This window comes from Nelusetta ayraudi, unplaced genomic scaffold, assembly GCF_046127955.1.
Source record: "Nelusetta ayraudi isolate G7.1 ecotype Tasmania unplaced genomic scaffold, CSIRO-AGI_Nayr_v1 ptg000011l, whole genome shotgun sequence".
NCBI classification, from domain to species: Eukaryota; Metazoa; Chordata; class Actinopteri; order Tetraodontiformes; family Monacanthidae; genus Nelusetta; species Nelusetta ayraudi.
Window position 1 is genome coordinate 26698118 of NW_027466061.1, and position 21680 is coordinate 26719797.

General features: G+C 50.0%; 1 protein-coding gene across 3 annotated transcripts in view; it reads right to left on the bottom strand.

Moving 5' to 3' along the window:
- Window positions 1-556: 556 nt before the first annotated feature.
- The window catches only part of LOC142885628 (zinc finger E-box-binding homeobox 1-like), a 51147-nt gene continuing 30023 nt past the window's right edge, over window positions 557-21680 (bottom strand). For 2 of the 3 annotated variants that reach the window (XM_076022286.1, XM_076022288.1), the window contains exons 2-8: window positions 14731-14976; window positions 8832-8978; window positions 8530-8732; window positions 7269-7395; window positions 5059-6782; window positions 4399-4579; window positions 557-4252 (exon numbers count right to left, since the gene is read on the bottom strand). In XM_076022286.1, coding sequence (XP_075878401.1) covers window positions 3372-4252; window positions 4399-4579; window positions 5059-6782; window positions 7269-7395; window positions 8530-8732; window positions 8832-8978; window positions 14731-14976 — 3509 coding nt within the window. In that variant the 3' untranslated portion in view covers window positions 557-3371. The remainder of the gene's footprint in view (window positions 4253-4398; window positions 4580-5058; window positions 6783-7268; window positions 7396-8529; window positions 8733-8831; window positions 8979-14730; window positions 14977-21680) is intronic. The other variant, XM_076022287.1, reaches the window with a different exon arrangement.

The window sequence follows — 21680 nt, forward strand, 5'->3', positions numbered from 1 at the left end:
TTCACAAACAGCCAGTTTGAAAAGTCTGTGGATCACCAACTGACCGATTACAGGAACATTTAAGGAAAAACCTTTAAAAGAATCACATCCTACTTCAATTACTTTTTTGTATGTTGTGTCACCGTGAACTCAAACAAATTTGCTTAAGTTGTGCAGGTTGTATTAAAACTCTAATTGTATGCATCTTTTTTTTTTTTCCACCTCCCACAGCTCAACTTCATCTCATCTCTGACCATGACTAGACTGGTTTTTACCTCAAAACCAGTCCGAAACTTTCACGTGATATCAGAACCTTATCAAACTTGCAGTAATGTTACAAAAGCTGTAAGTTGTATTTGAAAAAATTGCAACCAATTTCCTTTAAGAAACTTTTTTTTGAGTGTCCGTTTTTAGGGAAATTAAACATCATTTAGTAAAAAATCAAATAAACGTTCCTGTAGTGCCCCCTAATGGCGAACATAATAATTAAAGGGTGTTGTAGGAGGTGTATCAAATCAATCACGGTGTGTCGGTTTGGACTGAGGTGGACAAGAGTGAATGAGGCGACTCGGGGTGCTGCTGTCTTATATTTTATTGTGATGGGGAGTCATAAAAATGGAGCAAATCTATAATAAAAACAATACAAAAGAAAACAGTTAATTTACAAAGGGTGAGGACAGAACAGAGCGTATGCAGCCTCAGGACAGTACGGTGGAACAGGTTGGCACGAAACAGAAGAAAGAAAAAAGGGGCGGGAACATCCGAACGTTGTGGCGTGGAAATTTAAACCGAGGAGAAGAAAAGAGCAAAATAAAAAAAAAAGAGGGAGGAGTAACGACTTCATAACAGGTTCCTTCATCAAAACGGCGACGACTCATGCGGTTAAAATCACAGAATTCAGTAGCTTCATAACGACGCGGATGCACATGTAACAGTTTCTAGTTCTCATTTCATTCATGTCTCTTTTAAACAGAACTCATGTTTACAGAATACATTTTTTTAGGCTTTTGTGTGTGTGTGTGTGTTGGTTGTTTTTTTTTTTTTTTTTTATTTTGTTATTTCCTGTATTTGTTGAAACAAACTTCCAACTCCCACGATCATATTTTGGGTCATTTTTTTGTTTGTCTTGAGATTAATTTTCATACTAAAATATATTATTGTATCAATTCAAACTACAGTAATGTACACTACAATGTGTAATAAATAACGGTAAAAGAAAATATAAAAATAAGACACATAAATATAAAAAAGTCCTCTAAAACTAAACAGGTTCTGTTTTATTTTTTTTTTTAATCTGTGAAAAGGGTTCTAATACTGCCATTGTTGAAATGAAAAAAAGAAAGACACAAATAAAACCTCAAAACAGACTAAAACTACAAACACTGTTTGGTAAAAACAACTGAAAACACTGACAGAGACCACATTCACTAACGTTTGTTACCTGAAGTGCGCAACAGCTTGCCAAAAATCATCCATTTGCCTTTTTTTTTTTTTCTTCTTCGTTAAAATTCACAACCTGAAAACAAGTGCACGCGACAAAGTTGTTATTTCTGATACTGCAAATTCTGCAAAACAATGTGTTTTTGTAGGTCTGTGTTTGCAAATTTTCCTCCAAGGTCAGAAAATGTAACTGTTAAATTTTCAATCAGTCGACACAAGGTTTCCTGTTTCAAAAGGTGGGTGTAAACATCAGTGATTACTTCTGATTTGCGAAAAGAAAAAAGTAAACAACAAATTCAAAATTCTAGCATCAGCGGGAAACTGATTATCTCAAGTGTGCAAGGCATTTTTACATCCACAGGTTGGCTCGTCTGGACTGTTTCCACACGTTTGAGGAGAATCGTTTTTGGAATTGTCACATTATATTTTTATATTTTTTTTACTAGGGTTAAAGATTTGGGGGGTTCAGAAAAACGATTTAGTTCATTACAGGTTATAAACATTTAGAGCAATTCTAAAAGCGCACACGCATACTGAAGCCCTAGTGGTGTGTGTCCCAGCTTTGTTAGATTTGGTTAAAAATGGAAAAAAAACAAAACAAAAGAAAACAAATATCAAAAAAATAACACCAAAGAAACTTTAAAGAAGGCCTCGAAAACATCCTGAAGTCATTTCACAGGAGGTCTCGTCTCGATCCTTCCGCTGTTCTGTGACAAATCTGCTATCTGTGCAAAGCGGACAAACATCAGTAAATATGGGCGCCGCCTGGGAGGCGGAGCGACGTTAATACTGGCTACATGTGCGGGAACACAGAGACGGGAAAGGAAAGGAAATAATAACACTGTTCAATGGCACTTTTAACAGCACACAGGTCTTTGCATAAGGCTGGAGGCATCGGGGCGGAGCAGGACGCCGCCCTGCTCCTTCACGTACAGTGTGACGTCGTAGAGATTCGCTCATTACAATGAAAATACTTGTAACTCGAGTCCAACCCGAAGGAAATAAAAAAAAAATATATATATATATATAGGAGAAGCTCGGTGACAGTGGCCGTTTTTGTTTTTCCTGAAACCCTTTTTTTCCCCCCCGCCCCCACCCCGCCCCGCCCGTACAGGCTGCGCCGGGTTTGCAAAACAAGGGCGCCTGATGCTGGCTTTGAGGTCATGTGACTCCACCATCCCTGATTGGACAAATTTGGTTTTATGGCGTTCGGAAGCCATGTTTTTCCCCGTCGCCCTCCCTGCTCCCCACAGAATACTTTGTCATCCTTAAGGCTAACAGTCAAAAAACAGGAGAAAAAAAAAAATAATAAAGTCGAGCTAGCTAGCAGAGGCTAACACTAACAACAATAACATCAGGCTAGCTAGTGTACACGTGTTAACACTGACAGGGCATACGATGCATGAGGCATGTATCCGTAGGTAAACCAGGAATACTGTAGTGCAGAGGTTCTCGTCTTCTTCATCTTCGCCATCTTTTTGTTCGTAGAACGCAATAAAATACTGATTTAGGAAAACTTCATTGGCAATAAAAAGGTATACAAATCTTTCTCATCTTTACAGGTTAAAACGTTTTCAACTCTCCGAACAGGATTAGTAACACTGAGCAAACAAAAGAAAAGAAAAGAAACCCATTAAAACAAACCCGTGAAGGGATGGGCGTGTCTCAGTAACAAGTCGGTGGGCGAGTTACGCTTTAAAACTTTCCACAAACAAATTCATAACACTGATAACTCCTTTCCGTGAGGGGAAATAAAAGTCACTGTTTTGTCTTCTTTTTTTTTTGTTATTTTTTTGTTTTTTAGTATCAAGTTCAGGCACACCTGGGTGTTTGAACACAGTAGTGGACCGATAGCATCTGGCAACCAGGATTCTCTCCATTAATCAGCCACATGAGGGCGCTGTCCTCAGAGATATAATCCTCCTTGTTCATGTTTGTTTTGTTTTTTTTTATTATTTGGCTTCTGACTCGGCCTCCTCTGAGGGTTGGATGCCGCCGCTGTCTGCATCCTCGTCACAGTCTGCCATTTCCTCCTTCGCCTCACTAGCTGCTACTTCCTCCTCCTCCTCCTCGTCCTCCTCTCCTCCTCCTCCTCCTCCTCCTTCTTCTCCTCCTCCTCCACCTCCTGCCATCTCCTCTGTCCCCTCCTCCGCGTGGTTGTCCCCCAGCTTGATCTCCATCACCTCGTCGACAAGCTCCTCCTTCTCGCCCTCCCCGTCCTTTTCCACCTCGTCCCCTGCTTCTTCTTCCTCTCCTCCTCCTCCATCTCCCTCTCTTTGCGTCGCTGCTTCCGCTACGAGCTCCTCCCCTCCCTCCCCCGCTTCCTGTGATGCCACCTCCATCCCCTCGGCGGCCTCCTCCTGCTCCTGCTCCTCCTCCTCCTCCTCCTCGTCCTCCTCCTCGTCGTCGTCGTCAAAGTTGCCCTCGTAGATCTCGCACTCGCCGTCGTCCACCTGCACCACCCGGATGTCGTCCATGCAGATGGCCTCGTCGTCCTCCTCGTACTCCTCCTCGCTCTCCCTCTCGTCCGAGTCCAGCTGCGAGGGCGGGGTGGTGGTGCGGCTGTCCGACTGCAGCCCGCCGCCGTCGGGGCTGCCCAGCTCCGGCGCCGTCGAGCGCCCCCCCGGGGCGGCGCCCAGGCCGGAGCCGTCCTTCTTGCAGTAGGAGTAGCGGTGGTTCATGTGCTGCGAGTACGAGCCCGAGTGGGAGAAGCGCTTGCCGCACTTGTCGCACTGGTAGGGCTTCTCGCCGGAGTGCAGCCGCGAGTGCTCGATCAGGTGGTGCTTGTGTTTGAAGGCCTTCTTGCAGACGTTGCACTCGTGGGGACGCTTACCTGCAGGCGACGGGACAGGGGAGTCGGCAGGGGGAAGAAATAGCTCGTTATAATGGCCGTTATTAGAGGATCCAGAGTTAAATCTGGTTCATTTCAGCCGGGGACAAAACGGCCAATCAGAGGAAGGCGGTGGGGAGTGGGCGTACCTGTGTGTTCGTATTTGTGCCGGAGCAAGGAGCTGCCCTTCTGGAAGACTTTGGAGCAGAGGTCACATGGGTAGACGCCGTTCTCCAGCCGCCGCTTCTTCATGGCGGCCGAGTCGGAGTCGTTCTGCTCCTCGGCGGCCGAGACGCTGTCGGAGCTGCTGTCGGGCTTCTTCTCCTGCTGCTGCTGATGGAGGAGGACAAACACACCGTAACATCAGAACGCGTTTGTGATTAAATGGCATCATATTCCAAATCCCACCTCAGCTGTGCGCCCCTTATGGACACTGGGGTAGGAGAGGCAAGAGTAGGAGGAGCAAGAATATTTGGGCTGATATATGAAGTCACGTTTGTCTTGTCTGGATGTGGTTTTTGGGAGGAAGCAAACCCAGTGCATCCTGGGAGTTGTAGGCTTTGAGAGTCTTTCTGACTTTTTCTCAGGCCACGAGGCTACAATTGTCTTTTACAAAAAATGATAACTACACTGGCCAACATGGCGGCACAGCGGTTAGCGGTGGGCCGTGATCCCAGGCCCCGGGGCCTTTATCTATATGGAGTTTGCATGTTCTGTAATTGAGTTTTAATAAAAAATAAATGCTCCCTCAACGGAAGAGTGAATGAATTCCCTTTTATCCAACACGCTTCCTGTGCAACAGCACCAACCTTGTGGCCGTTCAGCACGACCGTCTTGGCTCCGGCGGCGTTCCCGGCTGTAGTGGCGTAGGTGTAGGTGAGCTGCGGGATGAGGATGGTGCGCTTGCTGCCGGCGTTGATGGCGCCCAGGCAGGACACGCCCCCCTGGCCGGCGATGGCCACCAGAGTGGGCAGCTGCCCCGCCGACACGATGTTGACCGAGTTCCCCGCCTGCGGCGTCGTGACGTAGATGGTGCGGCCGCCCAGCTGCTCCTTCCTCAGGCAGGTCAGGTTCAGCGGCTGCTCCTGCTGCTTGGCGGTGGGCGCGGCTTTGGCCTTGGCCTTGGCCACCGCCGCCGCCGCCGCCGCCAGGTGCTTGGGCAGGGAGAGGTCGAGCGGCTCGGCCTGAGACGGCGTGACGTCGGCGTCCTCCGGCTCGCTCTTGACGATGACCAGGTCGCCGGCGCTGAGGCCAAACGGCGACGAGTCTTTCCCGGAGTCGGGCTCCGCCTCGCCGTTCTGGCGCTCGGGGGCGGGGCCAAGGCCGGCCGGTTCCGTCTTTTTGTGTCCGCAGGGGTTTTTTCCGGCGTTCATCTTGGCGAACCACTTGCGGACCACCTCCACGGGGATGCTGACCGAGTCCGAGATGCTGCTCAGGTCGTCCTCGCTGGGCCGGGCGTTGGAGGCGAAGTAGGTCTTGAGCAGCGACAGCAGGTCGTCCACCGGCGGCTCCTCCAGCGTCACGCCGGCCTCGCTCAGCAGGGCGGCGAACGACGGGTCCAGGGCGGCCGAGTCCACCGCCTCGCCGTTGGCCGCCTTGTGGTGCTGCAGGAGGTGCAGCGCCTCCAGGTTGTCGGGACAGTCGTCGCACAGCAGGCACGTGCTGCTGCCACTGTTGCCACCGCCGCCACCGACCTCTGTCTGGCCGTCACTGTCGCCCTCCGTCACCGACGGCGACTCGGGCTCCGTCTTCACCTTGCTGAGGTCGGCCGCCTCTGGCGTGGGCGACTTGTCCGTCTTGGAGGGCGTGGGGTCGGCGGCGGCGGTGGCCGTCGGCGGCACGTTGCTCTTGGCGGCGAGCGGCGCCGGCTGCGTGACGGCGGCGGTGGCGGCGGCGGCCGGGCTGATGCTGTAGTTGATGATGATCTTGGTGGTGCCGTCGTGGTCCACGAACGCCGGCAGGCTGATGATCTGCTGCTGCGGCTGCTGCACCACCACGCCCTGCTTGCCCGCTGCCGCCGCCACGCCGTTGGCCGAGCCCAGCACCTGCCGCAGCACGTTGCCGTCCATCGCCACCTTCAGGACGCTCTGCAGGTCGTTGAGGTTGATGCTGACGGGCGACATCAGGCCCACCGTCGGCACCATCATGGCCACGCCCTGCGGCCCCGAGGCGGCGCCGGCGGCCGTGGCGGGAACGGCGGCCGACTGCGTTGCCGCCGCCGCCTTGGCGTTAACGGAGGAGGCCGGAGCGGCCGCCGCCACCGCCGGCTTGCACTCGTACTCCATGGGCTCCGATTTGATGGTGGTGACGGGCAGCAGGCGGCTCTCGCTCTTCTCCTTGAGGACGCCGCGGGCCGGCGCGATCACCACCTGTGTCGCCGGGGCGGCGGCGACCGGCGCCACTTTGAGCAGCGAGCGCGGCGTGCCGTTAGGGGGCGCTGCGCTCACGCACTTCTTACTGCTGATGTGGGAGCTGTAGGAGCCCGAGTGGGAGAAACGCTTCTTGCAGTTGGAGCACTCGTACGGCTTCTCGCCTGAAAGGAGAGCGAGAGAGAGAGAGAGAGAGACAGAGAGAGAGAGAGAGAGAGAAATTAGTTTTTCAAGAAGAGAAAAAATGTTTTCTTGAAGTTCACACTAAGTGATTCGTCCTAACAAAACAAACTCCATATAAAAGTAGAGCTCTGGGACCGCATGCATGTGGATGGCCGTCCCTTTGATGGGTTAGTCCATCCTCAATTGCAATTTCACACATTTGACAGTGGAGGCTTTGGTGACATTTTCTGAGCTGCACAACTGTTTCACTGAGGCAAAGGAAATCAGGACGACGCAAAAAAAAGAGCAAGCCTTGGGTGGCCATGACGGCCAAACCCATTCCTTTTTGGGTGAACGACCCTTTAAACTCGCAGCTAAAAAAAAAAACTCAGCTTTGGTAGAGGAAAGGAATCAACAACGAGCAGGATGCTGATTCAATTCTATGCGGTTTGTGTTCAGCTTGAGGCCCTGCAGCGGCCTGAACTCACCGCTGTGGATGCGCAGGTGCTCCTTCAGGTGGTGTTTGTACTTGAAGGCCTTGGAACACTCGTTGCACTTGAACTTGCGGGTCCCGGTGGCTCCTCCCAGACCTGCTGCCGACTGCAGAATGTGACGCTGAGAGAACGAGACAAAAATAAATGAATGAATGAATGAATGAATGAATAAAGAAATGATGAGTGAGACAAGTCAAATAGTGAGAACGGCAGAAAGTGTGAGAAGCTCCTGTGTGATTAGTGACCACTCTGCCTCTGTGGTGTATTCATTTCTATCATTGTTTCCTTAATAAATTAATCAATTGACAAGTTGACATGGACATACTAAGAGATGGATTCTTTTGCATGTTTTTTGTTTTTGTTTTTAAATGAGAAAGGATGAAATTGTGAAGAAACCACCGCTCATCTGCCAGTGGACTTTGGCTGAGTTGCTGGAGCCCAACAAGGAGCTGGATGAAAAATTAAAAGAGGGCCTCCGCACACTCCACACTGTGCATTTTTCTCCCTTTATTTTTCACTGAGAGAGCGAGCTTTCAGTCATAGACCTTCTTCAGGCCTGGAGATCAGTGTCAATGACAGAATACAAAGGGTGTCCTCACTTGATTAGCTGATGTGGCACACCTGTGTCAAACACTGCAGTCACTACTCATGGGGGTTGTAGTCCTGGCTATGCCAGAGAGAGCTGTATTGGATCCATACACCCCAGAGGTCTGCAACCTCTTGGTTTAAATGAGGATTCTGACACGAGCGTTGTACTATAAATAAATGATGAGATTACTTTTGCCTCGTGCCTTATGATGTCTTCCGACTGATGTTTGCATTGTGGCGCATTTGGTATTTTGTTTTTCCGTTTTGTGTATATTTTGTAAATATTCCTTTTTGGTATTTCTTGTCTCAGTGGACACTGGTGCTTTTGGGCTTTTGTAGTTCTTGTTTTAAGGACTACAACCCCCGTGAGTATTGACTGGAACGTTTGACATCAACTAGTCAAGTGAGGACACCCTTTGTATTCTGTCATTGGCTGTGTCTCAATTCAGGGTCTGCATCGTTCGAAGGAAGCGTCCTTCAATTACTATACATATATATATATATATATATTACTTGCCTATTGTTAGTGCCAGAGTTTCACACCAGAGGCTCACACACAAATCTGACTGCTCCCATTTGACAGACAGTAGCTTGGAGTTTCCTCCGAGCGCTTTCCCGGACCAAAGAGTGGATTAAAGCCAGAGGGGAAAACCCTGCAGGACTTTACCTGATCCCTGGCGCCCCTGTGGTGGCTCATGTGCCTCTCCAGCTGCGAGCGGTAGGTGAAGGTGTAGCTGCAGTGCGAGCAGCTGTAGTTGTCCTCGCTGGTCTCGTGCCGGTACTTGATGTGCTCCTTCAGCGAGGCGTTGCGCTTGTAGCCCCGCGAGCAGTACGGGCAGGTGTGCAGCTGGGAGAAAGAGTCCGGCGTGCCTGTGGAGAGGCGGCGGGGGAGTGAGTGGGGGGTGCATGATGGGAGAAGAATGGAGGGGGGGGGGGGGGGGTTTGGGGAGGTGAGCGCCTGCACGTTACCGTTTTCGTCTGCGCCTCCGGTCTCGGCCGGACTCTGGTCATCCTCGGGAGCTTCGGGGTAGATGATGGCCGTGTCGCCCTGCTGGAGGATCTGCTCCACCAGCGTGTCCTTCACGTCCTCATCCTCTGACACGCACTCTTCTTTCACTGGGAGACACAAACACACAACACACGGAATCGTCAGTCCTCCGGTTCACCTCCAGCCTCGTTCCGAGCCTTGACTGGAAAACTCAGCAGTTCATTTTGACATCAAGATTAGGATTTTTTTTTTTTTTTTTTTCTCTGTTTAGAATTTTAGAATAATATTGATACAAAGGTTACTTATGTCAAACTTATTTGTCAAAAGTTGACAATAAAAATTGGACCTTTAAAATGTTCAATAGAAACCATTAAAATTAAGTTTAAGGCAACTGGACTGGTTTTTGGTAGGAAGGCTTCTTCAGCATCAAGATGCTGTTTTCAACTCTACCACTAGGGGGCGGTAAAAGGCTTGTAAACCATCTGTTGTTAGGATCGTGCTCCTCTTTACCAAACCTTTTTCTTAAATGACGTTTGGTCTTTTTCAATGTACTACAAAATAAAATGAGAACACAGAAAAAAAAAAAGATTTGTGAAGGAAAAAGAACGAGGGCGGGGGGGGCGCTTCTCATTGGATGAGACAAAAACATTTTGCAATCTAAAATTCAAAAGTGTAAAAAAGTAACAATGCCTCTAATTAAAGTTTAAATTAAACATTAAAGCAATTTGATGCAGCTAATGAGTCCCAGTCTTCCCTTCGCCACTCTAACAATGAACCTTCTGCTAATCATCTTCTGTGACACACACACACACACAGAACTCCACCTCTCCACTAGTGGGCACTGTGCCTGCCTGCCTGCCTGTCTGCCTGCCTGCCTGCCTGCCTGCCTGCCTGCCTGCCGCTATTACGTAATTACGACCATGAGGCAAAGATGTGAGCTCTAACTGCTGCCGTCTGAGAGCGCTGGATGACACTGCTGGACGCCATCGCCATGACGATGGTGTTTAGAATGCAGGGCAGGCAGGCAGGCAGGCGGGTGGAGAGCACTGCCAAAAACCCCGCCCCTTCCTGCTGAGCCGTCAGGGACAGGTGCAGCTGTGTGTGCGTGCGTGTGTGTGTGTGTGTGTGTGAGTGTGTGTGTGTGTATGCGTGTGTGCGTAGTGCATAAAGAAGGGGCGGGACCAGGCTGAGCCCTGCTAAGCCTCATTTTAAACACACAGATCTCTGCTTCCCATGACCTCATCCAGAAGCGACTCCACACCGTCTCAAACGCAACATTTCACGTCCCCTGTGTTGTTCTTCTCACTTCCCTCATTTGTGCTCACCAATAGGAAGCCACCTGCTGTTAGCAACTGGCTCCAATTCCAAAAACAAGTCATTAGGCACTTGCAAAAGACAACTTTTGGTCTGACAGAACAAAGAAAACACTTTCAAATATGTAAAAAAAAAAAAAAAAAAGCTGCATTGTAAGGAATGAAAATGGACCGAAACAAACCCACGACCTGCTCGACTCCCGACTCCACCCTCTCCAGCAAGCTCTCCGCCCGCCCGCCCCCCTCAACAACCTCTGACCTCTCTCATCACTTTTATTTTGACTTGGATCTCATGATTTCCTCCCTCCATTCCTTCCACCTCTCCTCCTCTCCAGATTCATGGTCACCCCACGATACACATCTCTGCATATTTTCCCACTGCGCCGCACAATTACACTTAAATGTCTTGCGGGAGAAAAAAAAAAGGAAAAGACGAGCAGCAAAGGATGACGTAAACAACACACACAAACACACACATTTGGAATATGAGAGCGGAATGAAAACAGGAAACTGCGCCGTGCAAAGGGGTGCGCGCGCGCACACACACACACACACACACACACACTCACACACACACTCACCCGGACACAGAAGTGCAGTGTGAAAGTGAGCCTGTGGTCAGTTTCTGCGTCGTGATGGACGGACGGACGGACGAAGGGACGGCGCTGCAGCGCTGCTCCGACTGCAGGGGGAGCAGCGGAACGTTTTCCTGCGATTCAGCTGCAGCTGCTCTCCTTCCTCTCCCTTCTCGAGTGAAAGTCTGACCATCCAAAAATATCACCCGAAACCTCTTTTTTTTTTTCAGGCTTCTACTCTACGTGGCTGCGCAGCAGCAGCAGCAGCAGCAGCAGCAGCAGCAGCAGCAGCAGCAGCAGCAGCAGCAGCAGCAGCAACAGTGTTTCACAACTTTTCCGTAACTTCTCTCCAGCACAGCAACGCCGAGAACTTTACTCCTTCCTGGTTTGTTAATGTTTTCCTAAGAGGAGTGAAGCGGCTCTTTTAATACTGCAGGTGCAGCAAAACAACAATAGACAAAGCGGCCGACACCTGTGACTCGACTTAAAAATAGACAGATGCTGCGCTTCCACTGCGAGATCCCCTGAGAATGTTCAACCACACTCTAGCTTCTCAAATGCAGAACTTGCCTCAAGAATGATTTGTTTGAACACTTCAGGTCGTACCTGAGCCAACACCTGAGCTGCTATTGATTGCCGGACACAAAAGTTTACTGTCCTTCATTATCACCAGTGCAGCACCTGGCACTCAGATCAAGGGTTGTAAAACAGCAGTAAATTCAGACTGGATTCCCGTTAAAGAAAAAAGAAACTGCTGCGAGTTTCTCTTCTGCCATCAGGTTAGCAATAAAAGTCGAAACGACTCAACAACCAGATTTTTCTGCCATGCCAACGATGAATGAGCAAATGCAAGAACGACTAAACGGCACATTCCTCTACAAAAAACCTGCAAAACAGTTGAAAACTGTGAATGTGTAGCATCATACGCACAAGAAATTCCAACACAGTGACGTCATGGAAGTGACCTTTTAATCAACCACCTCTAAATCCTCGCCCTTCTGTTTATTGCCGACAGATCTTCTTAAACAAGGCACCCTGAGTCCTCCTGTGTGTGCAGTGTGCAGTGAAACTCTGAAGTTGCCTCTTTTAAAGGAGGAAGAGATTCTATTCTATGCCCAGTTTCAGTCTCTCACTGGGGGAAAAGTTGCAGAAAGCTGAACAGAGTTCCCTGACAGTCGGAGGCTGCCGGAGAGGCTCCAGGGTCACAGCTGGGTGAGGGTCGGCGTCCTGTGTGCACTTCCTGCTTCCGGCTCCTCCTCCCGCTCCTCTCCCTCCCCCCTCGAAAACACAGAGAGGGAGTTGGGGCCAAAAACTCTCCGCAGCTCCAGATGACAAGCTCAGCAAACTTGCCAAAGATAATTACCGGCTAATAATATCCAAAGAGGCTTCAGACGATGACGGGAGGCGCCTGCCGTCGGGAGCAAAACACTCCGGCGCGGCTCGAGAGAAGAAAACAGCCAAAGCCCAGGTGAGGGAGGCGGGAGGGAGTCGGGCTGGAGGAGCACAAAGGGGATGAAGAGGAGCAGCGGAGGGCTGGCGGTGCCGAGGGGAGAGCGGAGCGGAGCGGAGGCTCACACCATGTAAGGCTTTATTCACAGACAAAGAGCGCAGCCCTCACAGCGATATCTCACTGTGTCACATTCTCTCCGTCTCCATGGTTTTCTACTGTTTCCTGCCCGGCTGCGCGGGTCGCCTGCGCGGCCTCGAGCTGTTTGCGGGATTAAAAGACGGCACAAACACAAAGCCGGTCAATCTCCACCAGTCACGCCGCTCCGCCGCGGGCGGCTTAGTCAACCTTTTTTTTTGGGGGGGGGGGACGCTTTTGTCGCACAGTTTTCGACAGGTGGATTTTGCACGAGTGGCCTGCAGGTTATCTGCCGGTTCAGAGCGCCGGGAGCCCCGTCTGAAAAACAAGTGGAAGCGCTGAGCCGACTCTGCCCCCCCCCCGACCATCACCCCCCCCGGTGCTTCCCTGCAGCTGGCGAAATTTTGGGGAACTATAAAAGGGGCTCGAAAAGAGGAAGAGTGACAGGAAGCTGATAAGCGGCTCCGGGTCCAAGACAGAGTGGGACGGCGCGTGAATAAAACCTGTTCTGCGCGGCTCTACAAGTGCAGCGCAAAAAAAAAAAAAAAAGCTGTCAGAGGACAAACGCTGACTCAACTCCCGACAGTCGGCGGGCTAAAACCCCTGCAGCGGTAATGAGGGAACTCATTAAAACATCAACTCTTCTTTAATACCTCAGTAAACATTCCTGTCAGATCGCCGGCGGAGCGACGCTCTCCCGAGCCGCTGCCTGGGAATCACTCTTTTGATTTATCAAGACTTTGTTTTCTTTTTTCCCAACCATTAGCTGCCCAAAATCGCACAAATAATTGCCAAAGTCGCATTTTCAGAAAATTTCCCTCGGAGGCTCATCGATAATTGAATATATAATTGACCGCTTTGAGAGGCAGGCCGGCTAAAAGGCGAGCTGGGGTGACTCAGGAGATCTTTGTCTCTCCACATTAACAACACAGGAAGCGTCTGAGCCCGGAGGCGGAGACCAGGCGCTACGATGACGATTTGTCTCTATTAAAAAAAAAACAAAAAAAACAACGCAGACGTGCACAATGCAGGCTGCACGGCGGATGGAGGATGTTGCGAAGAGTTTCAGAGGAGCGGAACATCTGGCTGCCGCGAGGCCGTGGGCGCTCCCAGCGGAGCGGAGGGCGGGCGGAGCTGAATGCGATCAAAGAGAGAAGGAGAGGGAGGGAGAGGGAGGGAGAGAGAGAGAGAGAGAGAGAGAGAGAGAGAGAGAGCAGGCAGATGGATAAATGCAAACAACACCGTCGAGGAAAACAGCAGAGCACGTGGGATGTTTACGGACGCGACAACCAAAAAAGGTGAGGGGGAGCCGTTCGGCCGCGGCAAAGAGCAGATCTGGTTTCGCAACTGGGCAGGGATTTGTTCAACCGCTCCATCCGCCCAACCTCTGCACCGGGCCGGCTGATTGGCTAAACTATTTTCGGCCAAACGCAGACGATTTTGCATCAGCACGCCGAGCATCAGCGGAGCCACGAGACTCTCAGAGGTCACATTTTTTTCACACACGCCGCCCTCACACCGTCTCCCCTGTGGAGTGAACACACCACCGTGACTCCACTCAGCTGATGCCTCCACCTAAACAACTGGCAGTGCACTCAGTGCGTTTACATGACACTCCAGAAAAGCAAATTATGATTATTAAAGGAGTTTGGAATCGGAAAACTCCGAGACCGAGACAATGCGATGCCTTAGTCGGAGTTCCAACTGCCCTGCGCTAGCGTCTGCCCCCCCCCCATTCAAGGCACGAGCTCCTTCAACGTGTGGCGCACGGCTACGAGTTTTTTAGCGTATAACTGAGGACACAACCGAGAACCTTTTTTTAGTTCATTCGTGCTCTCCAAAAAAAAGTTTGCAGCGTCGCGGTGCCCTGTGCAACTCGCCAGTTCACAAAGAACAATGGTGCTTCTCACCTGGAGTGGAATTGCGGCTCGTAGTTTCTTCCTGGAGGCTCCAAACACCTTCACAAGTCCACAAAGTTTCTCACATGATCCACGCGATATTCGGAGATGTGTTCAAAACTCCTTCATTACCGTTGTGTTGTCTACTTCTATGAATCAACACAATAACAGGAGTCGGTAGATACGTTTCATTGCCTCTACTGAAGCTCCATGCACTACAATTCCAAACCCTCTCCCTCCGGTCTGCTTTCTGAACTTTTATGCACCATAGAACGAAGCGTCCGGATCTCTCGCCACGCTGTTTGGCCTGCATTTTTTTCCCCTTCGTACCTGTTCCCATAAAAATCAACCTAATATCATCAGACAGAAAGGATTCATTGTCACACCAAATGGATGTTGTTGGGATGGTTCACCAGACACACACGGCCATTCTCAGGTTTAAAGAAATCTAGAAAGCAAAGGTCCTCGGACAGATGAAATTTGAAACATGCAACTCGTCAGCCTCGTACCTCCGTTGAAGCCGTTGTGGGATAATACTGTGGCGGCAGTGCAGCTGTCCTGCAGGGCTGTCCCATCGCTGATGGCGGCGGTGGCGGCAGCGGCGGCGGCGGCGGCGGCGGCGGCGGCGGTGGCAGCGGCAGCGGCAGCAGCGGCGGCGGCTTCAGGCTCCTGCTGGCTGTCCTCCTCCACGATGTGTAGCTTGTCCTCGTCGTCCGAGTCGGAACTGGCCTCCAAGCCATTGTTGAAGTTGGTCACTGCAGGGACAGAGGGAGAGGCGCAGGGTGAGTGTTGAACGCTGGCACCAGCAGGTGGTGCCGCTGGCTCTGGCCGATGAGAGGCCGACGGCCACTCGCTGACATCTGGGAGGCAGAATAAAGGCAATCACGCACTATTATGGGACGCCAAATATTTCAATCAGCGCAGGCGCTGCAGGGATCTCGTACCAATGAGGCCGAAGAGTTGATTTGACTGTTTCACACACTAGGAGGGCAAAAATCCATCCATCCATCCATCCATCTATTCTCCATTAATCCATCATGCATCATCCATCCATCATCCACCTATCCATCACCTTCCATCAATCCATCATCCATCCCTTCTCACCAATCTATCATCCATCTATCAATCCATCCATTCACGCATCATCCATCCATCCATCCATCATCCATCAATCATCATTCATCCATTCTCCATCAGTCCATCATCCACCCATCAATCATCCATCCATCATCCATCTATTCCCAATCCAGCAATCATCCATCATCCATCCATCCATCCATCTATCCCTCATCCAACCATTCCCGATCAATTCATCATCCATCCCTCAATCCATCATCCATTCATCAATCCACCCATCATGCATCCATCATCCATCCCTTCTCACAATCTATCATCCATCTATCAATCCATCCATTCACGCAACACCATCCATCCATCCATCATCCATCCACCCATCCATCACCTATCCATCCATGTATCATCCATCCATCCATCCATCCATCCATCCATCCATCCATCCATCCGCCACCACTTTTCCTGCACTGCACCACTATAAAAACCCAGACCTTCCTCCATCCTCAACCTGCGCTGCCCTCGAACCCTGAGAGCCATTAATCCTGCGAACCTGCTGCAAGCAGTTTGCCACTGAGCAGTAAGAGGAAGGTAGACGTGTTGAAAGCAGCGCCGCGCGGCCTCAATTAGCCGGCAGCGGCGTACCAGGCACGGCGTCAGACCCTCCTTTAATAAGGTGGGGTGGGAAGTGGAAAGAAATGAAAAGAAGCTTCTAACCCAGAAAAAACGGTTTTGATGTGTTGCTCTACGCAGAAGTATCTCACATCTGCACATGCCAAAAGATCTTGTTTCCAGCAAAAAAGCTTGATGCGTGTTGGATGAAAGCAGAGAACGCTGCAAAGGAAAGAAAACTTTAATTGCAACTGTGGGGATTTCAGGATCTCCAGCAGCTAATTAGAGGCTGGAAATCCAGACTTTCAACCAGAATACCTGGATTTTCTTTTTTTTTGTTTTGTTTTGTTTTGTTACAGGCGCAGAGATGCACAGAGAAGCACAAGATATTATTATATTCCACAATATCAAAGCTGGGAAGAGCGCATCTTTGTGATCCTTTGGTGTCGAGGGGAGGGTTTTTTATAGTGGAGAGGGAAGCCTTCCGCAGCGTCAGAAACAGAAATAATCATTTGTTTATCGGCGGAATCAAATCTATTTTCCAGCTGCAGCGGCTGCGCTCGCCTGCAGGCTTCTGCTTCTAAATAAGAGCCGCGTGTGAAAAATGGACTGACTGGCGCGCTTGCAACCAGTGCGGTGCAAGTGCGCGTGTGTTTCGACAGGGGCGGACGAGCGTGAAGTAGGGCACCCGCCTGTGCACGTGACAACAGAAGCGATGATGAGCGCTTTTGATTTTGGAAATTTAATTGCTTTTTCCACCGTCAGCATACCTGCAAAGATGACTGTGTGCGAGCGAACAAAAGTGCATGCGCGCATGTGTGCCTGTGCCTGTGTGTGTGACTCTGTGGGGAAGCTGTACGACTCAGCAGAGGTGCTAAAGTCGCCTAATGAGGGGGGAAAGCTGTGGCTGTTTGTTCACAGGTGACAGGTGCTCGCACGCCCACGCACACACACACACACACACACACACACACGTCTCAAACCACAGAACGAGCTCTACATGTATGTGCAAAGTGTATTTCTGCACCCCTGCAAGAAATGTGAAGACTCTCTCCCACACACACACACACACACACACACACACACACACACACACACACACACACACACACACACACACACACACCTTTGGACCAACAATGTGCTGCATCTTGCAAATATATGAAATGTATCATTATTTTTACTGCCATTAATTATGATTATAAGGATAACTGCACAAGCTAACTCTGGCTATAGCTCCGCCTCCTCCTCTGTGCACGAAGGTGGATGAATTGTGCATGAAGTAGATCCAACCGGCTCACCTTGCACTGAGGGTCTATTATATGAGTGTTACAGAAAAGAAACACCCTTAATGACAACGTTGGTGAACCTCCCGACGAGGACCGACTGAGAGGTTGATAACTAGGCCACGGTCGCCCGGCCGAGTCTGAGCGTCTCCTCCATCCAGACAAAAACAGACATTATTAGGCAGACGGGGTGGCGGTTCGTTCCAAACAGAACAGAGGCCTGCTGGACTCTCTCAGTCCGCCGCTGTGAAGGTGGACCGGGCTGGAGGAGGGGCAGCAACCAGCTCCGCTCCAAACTGTCGGCCAGACGGCGTCATGTTCTCGGCATCATTATGCAGCGAATTAGCGCGTCTGTCAAAACGATGTGCAGCCGGAAAGAGGAAAGCAGGTCGCAGGGAAGGCATGAAGACCGAACCTGTCCGCAACGCTGCATCCCGACCACGCAACCACTGAACTGGCAACCCGCCATCTGGACGTCTGCGAGGAGAACGGCCTGATCGCCCGGATTAGGAATCCAACTTCTTGCTAGCGCATCTTTAAAAGCTCTAACACGAGGTGTTTGGGGCTTTTGCACCTGTCGGCGTAATGAAATGGACCAACTGGCGTCTTTAGAAGCTCCAAAAATCTTTCAAAGCTCCAACCAAGTTTATAAGGTGGTTATAATACATTCATTAGCTACCTTTATTAGCTAAGAAGGTGCAGTATAACCAGTCAAATCAGAGTCTTTGGCAGGGGAAGGGGCGGAGCAATGGCATAAACACAATGTTTGATGAAAAATGAACATTTTGAAGTTTGGCTTTGGACAACACCAGGCTGCACAGCGTCTCTCCACCAGGAGGAAAGAAAGGCTTTTGCTCCACGCCAAAACCTTTTTGCCAAATCAGATTAACAATTCCCTTCCTACGTTCAAAAACATTAATAAATGCTGCGCATTTAGGAAACAAGTTATCTCTGGGGTGTCAGGTTCAGGCAACAGGTCCGGCAAAGACAGGAAGCGAGGAGTCTAGACAATAGCGTCCACCACCCTTCCTGTTGTCTCTCCGCTATTAAAAGTTGCTTCTTATCCGTACAAACTGGGGTTTTTTTGTCTGGAATTTAAAACGAATCCACTGACGTGGGATCATTTTCCTGTTTCTTTGTCTCTTACACAAAACCGACAATAAACTCCTTGAATTTGGGGGCAAACAAAACAAAAACGAAGCTTTTTAACACCTGACGTGAGATCAACAGAACTTAGAAACTTACACTGACAGTCGTGAATCCACGGTACAAAGAAATGAAGCCGAAGTCATCCTGAGACAGAAAGTGGCACCGGTGACCTGTCAACCAACGGCCCATAGGAAGACATTTTATTCCAGAGAAAACCCAGCTAAATAAAAGAGGAGAACGACCTCCAAAGGCCCCAGCTGCAGGTAATCAGGCACCCTGACGCAACCGCAGCAGATTCTCATGCTCTCTGGACGGCATTTTTCTCATCCACGCGGCGAGATCCTGCGAACGGGTGGAGCAGCCTCTAGATGGCCCCCTCTGGGGACGGTTGTCACAATTCATAGGCAGCGAGCGGAAAAAAAAAAAAAAAAAAAACTTCCTCTGTCAGTGAGTGTCACTGGGCCACGTGACCACGCCGAGGAAAACCATGTGTGTCGGCGAGACCACAACACGACCCCGACCGCACTTCCTGGAATCTGGGTCAAAGGTTGGCGGCTGGGTGGGGAGAAGACGCCTGTTCCAGTGCGCTGCAACAGAACGGCCGAGAGACCAAAGGCCCTGCAGGACGGGAAACGTTAGCCTGCTAACACGCTGCTGTGCTAATGAATTAAGCGTGCATCGTGTTATTGCGCTGGCTGTGTTCACGTCGTATTCCTCATGTGTTTACAAATTGGAAACAAGCAGCATGTAAACAAACTTTCGGGTGTTTGGTCGTAAAAATGAGACAAAGCAACAAAAGCAATGTGTGTTCAGCATATTTTATCGCACACCTGTCATTGTTGTACAAGTTAGTGGGGGGGGAAGAAAAATTATGGAAGTGTCATACAGATGTTTGGCTCCAGGCTGTGCGATGATGGTGCGAAAAGTGTCGGCCGATTGGCCTTCATGAATATTTTTAGCCTGAGCATCACGTACAGCTGGTAGTAAACAGCAAGTGGGTCGTCGCCGGCAGATCCACCGATAAAGAGGAGTCGTCGGTTTCCTCGTGCAGCTGAGAAAATGCTCGTTATACTGCGCAGGAACTAGGGATGTCAACAATGAATCGATTACCGATTAACAATTTAATCGATCAAATCGATTAAATCAAATTAGTCACAATTTTATTTATTCCACTTAATTTATTCATTCATTTTTTTTCTATCTAGTTGCATGTCTCTGCATTTTATTTTTGTTTTGTCTTGTGAAGCACTTTGGGTTGCATTGTCGTTTGCAAGAAAAGTGCTACACAAATAAAGTTTGATTTGATTTGATTTGACAATTAATTGAGAAATTTCTACACGGGTAGTTAATATCATTATCACAGTGCAGTGGCAGGAAAGAGCAATTCACCTGTAGATGCTGTGATGGTCATAATACACCTAGAACAAGTTACTTTTAAACAACTTTTTTTTTGAAAAAAGCTGAAATGTGACCTGTTAGAAGTCAACTTAAAGTCAGAGGATAAATGTTTAGGGTGTTTTTACTGTTCTCTGGTGTACAAATGGGTCACATTGGACCCTCAACATTATTCAAGGGTCAAATAATGTGTTCCTTACACATTCCTTAAACGAAATTTAGGTTCTCAAGAAAAATCGCCGCTTATCAATCAATCGTTAATCGATCAATAAGGTCAATCAACTAACGATTAATGAATTAATCGATAATTTGCATCCCTAGCAGGAACACAAACACATCACACAACACATCAGCCAGCATGACGAGGCCACAGCTCGTTCACCAACTCAGAGTGTGTGTGTGTGTGTGTGTGTGTGTGTGTGTGTGTGTGTGTGTGTGTGTGTATTGACCCAGTGCAGCTGTGCAATATGGGAGAGCTGCCAAGCCCCTAACAGACAATTACCCACTGTGTGTGTGTGTGTGTGTGTGTGTGTGTGTGCACGCCCACAGCGAGCACCAAACACGAGGGTGCACATCACCAAAGCTGTCTGTCTGCTACTAGATGTGACCAGACTTTAACATGGCGAGCAGCTGCAGAGGAGCGCGATCCCACTTAAAGGGCCAGTCACACATTTCATCCTGCGCCCGCATGAAGCCGCGGCTTTGTCCTCTGGCGAAGAATGCAGCCCCGCGCCGTGTGAACATCGACTGGCGCGCCAACAACAAGCCGATTCTGCCTCGCGGTCGCGCAGCTCCGGCTCGTCTCTGGAACGGCGTATTTGCGCGTGTTAACCGGAGAGCAAAGCAAATAAAACTGCAGCAGCAGCAGCAGCAGCAGCGGCGGCGGCGACGGCGAGCGACACCTTCTAATTATGTTTCTTGACTCTGAACAAGGCAGCGGCTAAAAATGTCACGCAGTCATACAGATTGTTTTCCATCCCGCTACAGATATCAGATCGGAACTGAACTATTTAATAATGCACTCACAATTTTGCTTTGCACCTGGGCGTGAATTAAAAAAAAAAAAAAATTCAGAGTAACAGGTGCGAGACTGACGGGAGCGAACGAGTCCAGGAGACGAGGAAAAACCAGCTCGGCCGGCAAAAAGGATGTTGGCTGACAATTGAAACAGAGTTCCAAACCTGACGGACGCATTTCAAAATGTTTCGCAAAGACCCTCCACACACCAGGTGATCGAACTGCCTCCCCTTTCAATACACGGGCCTTATATTTGAATTTGACCCACAATCCTAACAAATATGTCGCGCAATCAGCGCAAATAATCGACAAAAGTAAGAGTGAAGTGCAAAAGCGGCGCTCGGGATTCGGCGCCCCCGTTGCCACGAGAATTCAGTGGCGTCATGCGAGGAGACTCAGCTTTTCCACTGCATCCACGGAAGGTTCTGGACCACAGGCCCGCGTTCCTGAGGTCGTCCGCCAGCAGTCAGCACCGTGAGGTAAGACAAGGGGGGGGGAGGAGGAGGAGGAGGAGGAGGAGGAGGAGGAGGAGGGCGTGGCCCTGGCACGCCCACCTTTGCCTTGGAGCCTCAGTGTGCACGCAGAGCCACAGGCAGGAAAACCCCTCTGGTTGCAGCCAGGAACCGACGACTCCCCCCCTCAGAAGCAGCCAGAACCTCCACTTCACCTCCGACTCTCTCGTTCTTGCTCAAGTTGAGCTACAAAGAGAGCCGGAGCCTTGTGAGCCTGAGAACCTTTCTGCCGCAGCCGGGGGAAGTCAGCGAGGCCGAGCGTGTCTCAGGGTGGGTGTGTGTGTGTGTGTGTGTGTGTGTGTGTGTGTGTGTGTGTGTGTGTGTGTGTGTCCAGAGACTAATCAGGACTCTCCAGCTGCTTCCTGCTCGGCCCAGGTGCTCCAGTCGACCCCAGCAGACCTCTCTCTCTCTCTCCCT